The sequence below is a fragment of the Centruroides sculpturatus genome, unplaced genomic scaffold (genome assembly GCF_000671375.1).
Source record: "Centruroides sculpturatus isolate CEXI.00-Female unplaced genomic scaffold, Cexi_2.0 scaffold655, whole genome shotgun sequence".
Lineage (NCBI taxonomy): Eukaryota > Metazoa > Arthropoda > Arachnida > Scorpiones > Buthidae > Centruroides > Centruroides sculpturatus.
In genome coordinates this window covers 385,160-397,683 of record NW_019385008.1, presented here as the reverse complement: position 1 = coordinate 397,683, position 12,524 = coordinate 385,160, and the positions used below count along the sequence as shown (strand labels likewise).

General features: G+C 29.0%; 1 protein-coding gene across 1 annotated transcript in view; it reads left to right on the top strand.

Moving 5' to 3' along the window:
* LOC111633331 (zinc finger protein 813-like) overlaps nt 1–7,120 on the top strand; it is a 42,112-nt gene extending 34,992 nt beyond the window's left edge. The window contains exons 6-7 of the mRNA XM_023377880.1: nt 4,304–4,366; nt 5,999–7,120. Coding sequence (XP_023233648.1) covers nt 4,304–4,366; nt 5,999–6,535 — 600 coding nt within the window. The 3' untranslated portion in view covers nt 6,536–7,120. The remainder of the gene's footprint in view (nt 1–4,303; nt 4,367–5,998) is intronic.
* Nucleotides 7,121–12,524: the final 5,404 nt, after the last annotated feature.

Genomic DNA, 12,524 nt, shown 5'->3' with positions numbered 1-12,524 from the left:
TAAGATTATTAATCTGGAACTTGTCAATGCAGTGTTTATTAATTTAATTATGAATTGATTAATCTGACAATCTTTCAAAATGTAATAATTTCTACAAATAATTTTCTTGTAATTTGTAATATTTTGGTATAATTTTACTAATTTGTTACATTTATTAAAAATCACTAAATTCTAGTATCTGTCGTGGGTTTTCAGCTCGAAAATGTTTAGACACGTTGAGTTCATTTGGTTGTTGCAAGATAAGTAGATTAATACATTATATATTCGTATTACTTCTGTTCTGTTTCGAGGAATCCAGAGCAAGCTGTACAAGCTTTTTTTTTCTACAGTAGACAGTAAATTATATTAATGTACAACTTTTAAAATGTCTTAAATGGCATTGTATAATAAAAAAGTTTAACAATACTTTCAACATTGTTGCTATAAATAAAAGTGTTATGTTAATCAGATCGACAGAAGCTTTGACGAAAAAAATAGTATGAGCTTATAAAACAATGTTTCATTAAAAAACACATCAAGTAAATGTAACATAACTGTAATTTACTAAATATCTTTGTCTGAAAAACAATATATCCATAACATTCATTCTGTAATACTTTTGATGCATAACATTTTCAGTAGTGCAAAAAATCGATTTCTTTCTCTATTCAAACGTTCAATTCTATTTTACTATTTTAATCTTTAATTAAAAATAATAAATATATGTCATCAAAAGTTACTTATTTATTTATTTATTTCTCACTTTGATACAGTAAAATAATTGAGAATAAGACATCAATTGTGCATGACGATGAATCAAGTGATCATGCACCAAAAAAAGGAAAGTTTTTCAAATTAAAGAAATTTTTTCGATTTTTCTTTTAATATGTATCTTTAACTTATAGGTAATCTATATATAAATGAATATGTTTATTTGCTATGCACACTTAGGCCATTAGAGAAATCACTATGAAACATGGCAGAGATGCTAACATAATTCTAACTTAAATAATGTTGTATCAAATGTAAATAGTGAAAGTCTTAACCAGTGTCCAAAAAATACAATTTTAGTTAATTAGTTAGTTATCAGATTTTAATTATTTGTGTTTCAATGTTCCTCTCTAACACAAAATCCTGTAAAATTGTAGTCTCACGACACTGCGAAAGCAATAGCATAAATAGATGTAAAAAAAAAATAATTTAGTAGCTTTATGTAATACAGATATGAATTCACAGTACTATTAATATAATTGGAAACATTACAAATCACATATAGCAGTAATACTAAACAGCTCAATGTAAATCCCTTCCTAAATTTTTGATATTTTCATATATTGACTGTAATGACAAATATATTTAAGGATTAACACGTCTAGATTATAATAATAAGTATTAAATCTTTATCGCGAAAAAGGATATTTTAAAAAATTACTTCTACAGACACTTTCAAAATTTTACTTAGAAATAGATAAATTCATTTATTATAAAAGAGACAAACGAAAATTTATTTTAAAAACAAATATTTGTTTTATTTGGGTCTCTAATTAATAAAAAGCGACGAAACACCATTTTAAAGTGCATTTTTATTCGACTAATATATTTATAAATAATATGTAGTCCAAGAGATAGCCAATGCACCAAATGATAATTTCTACGTCTGAGAAAAATAAGTACCCACATTTGGCGCAATGTAGCCAAATCTTCCAACATTGAAAAAATACTAAATAAAGCTGAAGTTGTGACTCAAAGGATTATAGACCAAAATGCGGGGAAAGGAGAGAAGATAAAGAAGTGAGAAAGGTTGAAAAATTAAAGGTCAATATTTGCAAAACAGAAGATCTATTTAACTTTTCTCACTACTTTTTATCTTTTGTCTTTTTTCTCCTTTTCCTCCTTTCTCCAAATTTGGGTCTATACTCCTTTGAGTCACAACTCCAGCTTTATTTATTAATCCTTCCTCATTCACACATCTCCAAGTATTTGAAAATATTTTTTTTTTACTCAAAAATAAAATATGCATAAAGGTTTTCGACTTCGTGAAAATTCTTTTTTGAGTTATGCGGTTGAAAAAAATAAATAATAATAAAAAAAATCAAAACATTTGTCGGTTTTGTTTACACGTTTATTGAGCCGCATTGCAACTTGCCTTGGGCCGCGGGTTGGACATTCCTGCTGTAAACTATTACCAAGTTTGATATCATTCTATCCAATAGTTTTTTTCTTTTAAGCCATTTAAATGTGGAAATAATTATAAAGACCATGTATTTCAGACATAATCACGTATCATTTACACATGTTAATTCTATAAGTAGAGATTGTATGTGTAATATTAGTTCGATAAAATGAATTTTGGCAGTTTCTTCAAGAAATTATAAAACATTCAAATGGTTTACGTTTTATGACAGTTTAGTTTAGTTAATCAAGTGTTAGTTAATTAACTGCAGATTTAAGTAAAACGTTTAAAATATTTCAGAACATTTCAATTGATTATCGACGGGTGTCGATTAACTCAAACACGAATACAAAGGAAACTTGTACGAAGTAAGTTCCATTTAACAGATTTCAAAGCAGAGTTTGCAATTTACTTGGCAGTAACTTATGCAATATCCATACATTCGAATGAAAGACTAATTTATGTTTAAAAAATTATCGAAAAATTGATTTAAAAGACAAGTAATAATATTTGATAGTTTAACTAACGAAAACTTAATTATAATTAATGGTTACTCTAACATATTGAATAAATCTTTAATTAGTGTAATGATACTGTGGATTCTCACAAATGATGCTGTTTAACACCTTAATAGAAGGCAGTTTTCCATTAGAAGTCACACCGAGTGTTAATGTTATTTTTTCAGTAATAAAGCAAATTTGAAAAACAGTTAAAATTGAATATTCATAAAAAATAATATTTATACTTATGAATAACTCCAACCTTTAAATTATGAATAAAAAAGAGTTATTGAAACACAGGAAAGCTTATCATCATTATTATTCATCAATATTCACCAAATATTATTCATCAATTTGAAATTGCTGTAAAGCTGCAAAGAAATTAGGAAGAAGTTCAAAGAAAAAAAAATTTACGAACTGGTTGATGTAAAAAAAGACGATGCATTAAAATTGAAACATGTTTATAGGTCCGATGTATTTATTGCTCGTTGGTTATTTGCTTTCGATTTTCATATCCATTGTCGAATTAATATTTTATTATGGAAAAATCGTTTTAACTCGCAGATAGACAAAGAATTTTCGAAATTATATGCGTTTAAAAATTGGAAAATTTTTCAAAAAAAAAAAACAAAAAATAAGTTTTCAAATCGTAATATTGATGTATTGTTAATTTAATTGTCGATGATGCCAATTTCCTATTTCTAGTAATTCTTTAACGTATATTGTTTTCTGTACAAATGTGGTTCTAGTTACATACAACACAACTTTGTAGAATTTAAAACTATTCGTTTCTTAAATGTTAGCTATTGAAGTTTGGTTAAAATATTCAGTGTAGATTCACTCAAAATAGTATACTTTTCTACCGAATTTACATTATCTACTATTTATTGTTTAATGTATTCATTAACGTTATTTCAGAGTTTTCACTCGTAAAACAGTATATTTCTGTCTTGAGTTTAATAAACAATCTGATATTTTACAAGTAACAAGCACTGTATAATCTTCGGATTAATTTAAGAGTGTGCATATTCATATAGATAAATCAGCTGGCAATGGTACAGAATGTACAGTACAGCAATATCTGCACCAACATGGCTCGCGTATAACTTAACATTTAAAAAAAAAATACTAGAAAATTCTGTAATCCTCTATTTTTATTAATTCGTCTTAACTATCATCAATGAGTGACAAATAAACGAACTTCTACTGTATTTTAATATAGTTTGCTTTTTACTTATATATTACTTATATTAAGTTAAACAAATTGTATGAACTTTGCAATAATATCATTTTGTTTTTTATATCTGTCATTCAAGAATATCTTTGATATACTGTACATTTAATAAAGTACTCTACAGAGTTTATTGTAGATAGTNTTTAAAACAAAATAAAATTTTATAAAAAATACTAAGATTTAAAAAATTAATTTACCTAGTGTAAATGGAGAAAGTACTTACCTAAATGACTTTTCCATCGAACAACAGAAACTGGATTACCTGTAAATAAATATAATTACAAAAATTAATGTTTATAACATATAATAATATATAGAAATGAAGTTTTTAATCACATTTAAAGTTATCTAAAATTAAAATAGAGCTTTTCTTTATGCAAATTACGTTAAATAACCGACGTGTGTATTTGCTTGTAGGTGCTAAAAGACAAAGAAAATTGTTCGTATCAATCGAAAGAAATTGAAAGTAGTTTATATTCTGTAAGTATCACAGATATTTTAAAATTAGAATGTCTTTTATAATTAAAAGTTCGTATTGTTATAAGTAAAATCAAAATTATTAAATGAATAGTATCTTAGAGAAACGAGATCAAACCCATAAAAAACGCCTAAATTTTTTATTACTTATTTATATATTGAATTTTGATTTGATATCGATTTCGTTAACGTAAATTTATTATTTGCAATGCTAGTTTCTAAATTTAAATGGATGTAGTTAGATGCAATGCCTGATCAGAATTCTTATTTTGGTCAATGTCTAGAATCGTAAACTGTCATGGCGGCTCTTCCTGTTTTAGCCTCGAAACCCGACGGCTCTAGAGACGACGTGTCACGTGACGACGCAAGCGCCTGCGCCACATGTAACGTGACGACGTGTAGACTGCCGCGGCAAATCATCGCCGATTGCAGCAAAGACAAGAAAGGCAACAGTGGGGACGCGCGTTCTAACCGAACCTAAACCTATTCTAATAATATAATTGGTAATAATTATGTTAATTTATTAGAATAGGTTTAGGTTAGGTTAGAACGTGCGTCCCCACTGTTTCCTTTCTTGTGTTTGCTGGAATCGGCGATGAGCCGCCATGACAGGCGCCGGCGCTGCCGCGGCGCAGCAGCAGCCGCCGCCGTTCGCTTGCGTCGTCACGTTACACGTCGTCTCCAAAGCCGTCGGGTTTCGAGGCTAAAACAGGAAGAGCCGCCATGACAGTTTACGATTCTAGACATTGACCCTTATTTTGAATTAATTATCAGCCGCTTTTTGCTCTATTGATACAATAATGTAGACAATTGCATTTAAAAATTTACATTTTTAGTTAAATGAAAAATAATATAAATGATTTCATTACATGCTAGAATAATCTAGTAATTTTGATTAGTGAAGAATTTTTTGTATGAAGTGTTACACAAATATCTATAAACTAATTTAAAAATGAAGGTAAATTACAGGGTGGTCGTTATAAAGTTGTGGTACTCGGAGAACTTTGTAGCCCTAACAAATAAGTCAAACTCTGTCAATAAGCTAATTTAGTTATCAAAATATATATTTACACAATAAATGGCGCAACAAACAAAACTCTGAAATGATGCAAATTTAAGAAAAGATTTTTTATTTAAGTAATTATGGTAAGAATCGACGTGGCAGCAGTTTGAGACTATATAAGATGGGCAAAAAGTCACTTTACCACGTAAAAATGAAATAACTTCTTTACGTTTAATTATTTTTTAAGTTTCTTTATAACATTTTAATGTACACATCATAGAGATTTTTTGGCATAAACATTAAAAAATTATATTTAAAATTACCTTTTGTTTTTCTCTTCGCAATAGCAAACTCTTTCTATGGTAAAGTGACTTTTGTCTTACCCTGTACTGCAACATAATATACGTCCACTTTCAAACCTACTTTTATACACAAATAAAACTAACTGTTGAATACGATGATTAATATATGTGTATAATTGAAAAATATATCTTGATGTTAGGAATTGTCGACATGAAAAATTTTATGCTAAAACGTGTAAATTACTATCAGTATATGTAGTTATAAACTGTAATTTAAGGAAAAATTGCAATATAAATAAATATCTCTAAAATACAGTGTTTCCTTTATAGGTGTTGATAGACGTAGAAAGTACAATGACACACGAATGCGAGATTTGTGATAAGTCGTTGGCTAGTAAACAGAGTTTAAGATGTCATATGAGAATCCATACAGGTGAGAAACCTTACAAATGTGAAACATGTAATACAAGTTTTGCTCAATGGAGCACTTTGAAACGACATCTTAGAACCCACACGGGAGAAAAACCATACGAGTGTATAATATGTAATAAATGTTTTGCTCAATTGAGCACATTATATAATCATCTCATAATCCACACAGAAGTAAAACCATACAAATGTGAAACATGTAACAAATGTTTTGCTCGCTCGGGCACTTTGAAATGTCATCTTAGAACCCACACAGGAGAAAAACCCTATATATGTAAAACATGTAATGAATGTTTTGCTCTCTCGGGCACTTTGAAACGTCATCTTAGAACCCACACTGGAGAAAAACCATACGAATGTGAAACATGTAATAAATGTTTTCCTCGCTCGAGCAGTTTGAAACGTCATCTTAAAACCCACAGAGAAGAAAAATCATAAATGCATAACATAATAAATGTTCTGTCTTTCGTGCAGTTTGAATCGATCCATATGGCAGAAACACTCCATGAATGTAAAATATGTTATAAATGCTTTCCTGAAGAATAGATATTAGATTGTCATTCCAGAAGTCATCTGAGAAAAACACTACACAAGTATGAAATAACCAATCATAATTTCATCAATGGAATAAAAGAAAGTAACAATACAACGACTTATTCAAATGTAATTTCCAGCGATTATGTTAGCATCAATCGTCGTTTCGAAGAAAAAAAATTATTTAATTCAGAATCTTTTTACTCATTCTGAATGTAGACTATTCATTTGTTTCGTGTGTAATTCTCAATTTTAAACTTAAGCTTACCTTGATGCTCATTGTATAATGCACGATTTATACCCATTTAATTGCATTATTTGTTTTCAAGCTTTCTGCAGCCACATGCGTTTAGAAGAACATTAAACAATACACAATTCATTAGTCAATTCGTCTTACCCTTGCAATATACGCAATGCAACATTGTATCAAAATTAAGAAGTTCATCTTTAATATAATATAAATTTTGTTTAAAAAATTTCGATTAAAAATATGCCAACATAAAGTTTATTGACAATTTTTAAGTATTTTAAAGTGATTTTATAATAAAGTTTATTGTAAAAATAATTAATTTCTTGCATTTATTTCTATTTAATACATATTAATTACATAACATTTTAATTTGGATATCTTTATAATAACACTAGTGTACAGAATATTTATTAATTAATCAAAACTTTTCGACAAGCTAGGTATGTCGTTTATCAGGATCCAATTATTAGCGAGGTTGAGGCCTAAGTTTTAGACGCGAAAACGTGTACGTCAGACGTTTACGTTTTCTAAATCTGTCTTCCATGTTAGTATGAAATATAACATTTAAAATGTACATGAATAAAGTAAGACAAAGAACAAGTAATATACAAACAAAAACAAGAAGAATAAGAATAATTAAAATGTTTAATTTAAATCATTATCTAAACGGTTTTTGAGTAAATGAATTGAAAAATTAGAAAATGACAAAGAAACAAAATCAACGGATAAAGAGAAAAGTTTTTTAAATTCAGGTATGTACCAAAGTTATTTGAAGGAATTAAAAAACTAGTAAGAAGTAGAATTCATTTTCTTAATTATTGCAGAGGCAGCGGTGAAAAAATGGAATGTGCAAATAGACAGAAACATGCGAGATAAAAATTAATAAAATATAGCAATGTTAATGGCAGTGGTAGCGCAGATATATAAAAATCTCGATCGGAATTATATCCTTTAATAGATACTATGTTGGCTGCACAGAAACGTGAGTACTAGTACATTTATTTACACCACCAAAATCTACTTGTAAGACACTTTACCAACATTAACTAATATAAATGTTTATCGTAGAATATTGGTTTTATATCATTTGGTTGGTCACTTGATTATATTAATGTAATAAATTGGTGATCATAGTAAAATATAATTAAACTCAAACAAAATAAAACAAAAATAAAATTAAGACTAATTGATTGTAATACTAATAATTCGTTTAAGCTTTTTTGACATCATTTCTATGATTTGAAACTTTTCTCATATAGTTTCAACATTTATAAATGACATACATTTCTTGTCAATCAAATAAATTTATATGCAGTGAAAACTGCTTAGGCGACTACCTGCATTCGACGGGCACCTGTCAAAACAGGAAAAAATTTCTGGCACGGAATTATTTATTCATAGAGTCTTCGTATAAGTTACCTGTATTAAACGACCACGTGTGTAACGCGACTGCGGGCATTGATTTCTGGTCCGAAACAACATACAACACCTGTAATAAGCGACCACTTTCGCGAATGTATCTGGTCTAACCCATCTCAAAAACGTTTCCCCATCCTAATATAATCAATTAGTCTAAACTAGGGGTCGCCAAACTTTTTTTCCTGTCGACCATTTTATAGAATATTTTCCTTCTTATCGACCCCCCGATTAAGTATTTATCAAGAACATTAAATCATTTTTTTTATTTCTGAAGTTAAGCGATAAGAAGACCTGCATAATAACCCAACAAAAGAATTTATAGTTTCCATATATTATAAAATCCACCAAATTAAAAGTAAAAAGAGATATTTTCCAATGATTTATAATCTTAAAAATAATAGCAAAATTATGGATAAATGAAAATTTTCCTATAGTTCTTAAACTGGTTTCTATTGTTCTTAGACCGTACATGTCATAATACGTAAAATACACAATTATCTTTGAAAACAACATAAGTGATATTGGATGATAAAAACATTTTACTGTCATTTTGCGACTACTACTGAGTTCCTTAAATATATGTTAGCATACCTTTTATTTTCATTAAAATAGTTGATATTAGTGGATGGATATTAGTAGAAGGAAAGCAGCAAGATTATTGATATTCGGTTGAAAATTGGTAAGTTTTATTCGCAAATCACCACGGTTTTCAAAGTTCAATCTGTTCCTCTGTTTTGTCAAAATTGCGTTTGCGTGGCTAAAACCAGCTTCAGCCATGCATGAAGTTGGGAATGCGAGTAAGAAAGGTTCGGCTTCTGCTCTGAGCTTGGGATATTTAGTGGCAATATTGTTATTGCTCCAAAATTCTCTGAGGTTTTTATTTTTAAACAACGCTTTAGCTTCAAGATCTACACGTATTTCAATCAGTTCATCTTCTAAGCCAGGTTCACTACCTTCATTATCTATTTTTACATCAAATGGATTAGCAAACCATTCGAGAACATGCATATTTTCCGAATCATCGAAACGTGCTTTAAAGTTTTCTCTTAATTTATCAAGATGTTTAATATATGTTTGCAAATCACGGTCGGAAATCTTTTTATTTTCTTTTAGTACTCGCAAATTTGAAAAATATTTAAAATCGGATCGTGCCAGTGAATATTTAAATTTCTCCATTTTCCATGCTTGAAGGGCCATTATGATTGTTCGAGCTTAAACAATTGTAACGTTTTTCCTTGCAAACGCTTTTGTACTATATTCATAATTTTCGATATATTACGATATTTTCTCTGTAAAAGACAAAATATCTATATTTAGATATAAAATACTTAGAGTGACAACCCTACTAGAGTGTAACAGTGCAACGTATTTCTGAACTACCAGCGTTCATAACATGTTTGCAACTCTAGTACAGTTGCCAAATGCGTGAAAACAGAGTAACACATGCTTAAAGCGGCGTAGGCTAAGGCAATACTCAAGTTATAACTAGGGTAGCTAGTAATGTTGATCATATCTGTATTTCGAACTTTTATTGGAATATTCTATTTTCTTTAGACAGTTTAATTCAACCTCTTTGTATTAATCGACCCTTTTTCGACCCTCGTGTATTAATCGACCCCTGGATCACTCTTATCGACCCCTTAGGGTCGATATCGACCACTTTGGGGATTCCTATCTAAACTTTTGTTCGAACCCATCCCGGGCACTTCTCCCACCCTTGAAATTAGGTGCAGGTGTTAATAAATTAGTCTAGCAACAAAGGAAATTCATTTCAGTATGTTGGAAAATGTCCGAAATGCAAAGTGCTGTTGTTAGAAGATCGTATTAAAGTTATCACAACAGCAAAGTTTAATTGTGGGAAAACAAAATTTATTTCACTCTAGACCTACAGTATTTTCTTTCGGGGTGTAAAATATTGTACACGATACAATTAATCGGCTGATCTCATTGTTTAATAAAATCTATTTTTATTTATTTATTTTGAAGCTCATATACAGTACATGTGCGATAAATTGTTTCTGTATCAACCTACCTTATTTAAACGATATTTTTAGAAAAATAATATCCAAATAATTTTCGCATGCAAAATATTCAAAAAACAATAAACGCATTAATTAATGCAAAAATCAGTTTTACAGGCAGCCTTCCTTTTTCGATTCCGCTATGACAATCGCGGAATGTAATGAAATCGTATTATGAGAAAAAATAATAAAATCATTTTATTATTAATTAATAATTTTCTTGTTGTACTTAAGAAAATATTAAATATTAAAAAATATTTNAATGTCCGCTAGTGATGTGGCGCTACAATATTTGGCTATGTCTTGGCTACTTTAATATTATTTTTACGTGTTTTAGCTGGCAACGCTGGATCGACCATCAAAGGGAGCTAGTATATAAACGAGGCTTAATTTTCTAACTTTGAACGATACAATAGCGACGATTATTATTTTTAAAAAAAATTTGATAGGCTTAACATGGAGGAAAATTCAACGCGAAGTAGGTTAATAGCGATATACTAATATACTAATTACATGGGATATAATAATATACTACACTAATAATGGATTTTTCGATACTTTTTGGTTAACCGACTTTTCAATTATCCGAGCAACCAGTCTCCAATTGAGTCGGATAATCGATGCTCTGCTGTATTTTTAAAGTTAAAATAAGATTAAACTAACGAATATCAAAACCAAAATGATGTAGAAATAAGACGCGCTTGTATATCGATGACGTAATACACGTAACTGAGAAAAGAACGAAAAGAACCGAGTCGAATTAATTAAGTCGGAAAAAAGAAAGTGTGCATTATAATTAAGAAAATGTGAGTAGTGTATTATTCTTTAAAATACTGGTATTAAATCTTTCTTATAATATCATGGCGACTCATGTAAATCGGGTTTTCCGATAAGAATAAAATACAGTATTAATATAGCCTTATCGTTAAAAAAATTTGCTTATTTTTGCTCGGCTCGAGTTTTGCTTAGTAGAAATGGCTAAAAAGTGCGCGAAATACGTACGGAAATATGTTATTACAGGACCACCTGTATTGGACGACCACCCATCTAAAAGACCACTTTTTGAAAAAACCGTGGGTGGTCGCCATAGACAGATTTTTCTGTAATTGGATATCATTTACCATTCACATCTGATTACAAATGTTTTTATTAGAATAGATAGACCTATGCTTAATCTGTGGACCTATGTTTAGACTTACTGTTATAATTGTTATTATCTATATTAAATTAATATTATGTATATTTTCTTATTGTATATATATATACAATAACTATAGGTAATAGGTAATAATTACAACTGTATATATATATATACAGTTGTAATTATTACCTATAAGTACCAGTTATTAGTTTGAAAAACATTTTTATTTACATCATATATCAAGTATAAGAACTATGCCCTAATTAAATAAACTAGCAACGACTTGTTGAACTTTCCGGACAACATTTAAAACTTTGATGGCGCCATCCGTTACTATANTTAGCATTCGAAAAGATTATTATCCATGACTTGCGTGTATAAATATAATTAAGATTATATAAAATACGCATTTTCTATTAATAGCACTAAATGATGAACAATTTTAACGTTACTAAAATTTATTATCCATTAAATTTAGTCTTTCGAGTCTGTGCAGAGAAAAAATGCATTAGTATATTACACACCTATAATCATTATAAACTTTATATAAAATACGCATTTTCTATCAATAGCACCAAATGATGAACAACATGAATACTACTAAAATTTATTATCCATTAAATCTAGTCTTTCGAGTTTGTGCAGAGAATAAATGCATTAGTATATTACACATGTATATCCATTATAAACTTTTAAAGTAAGTGGATAAGTCTATTAAAGGCTTTTAAAGTAAGTCAATATCGTGTAATTAGATAATGACTAAGTAAAAGCGTTTTATCTTTACGATCATTGCGATAAGTATAATAAGATAGTAAATTTATAAACGTCAGCACGAGTATACCTCACCATTTTCATGAAAGAACCAAAGAAATAATAACAGTAATCAGTGAAATAATTTAACATGTCATCGTCTTCAGATAAATCTTTTTGCTTGGCGTATATTTTATTCCCAATATTAAATTCAGCAAAATTATTCGGTTTGGACATCTGCATCCCTTGTCAGTGCATCAAGCAGGAAACAGAAGAACGAAGAACAAACATTTTATCATTTTTATATAATAT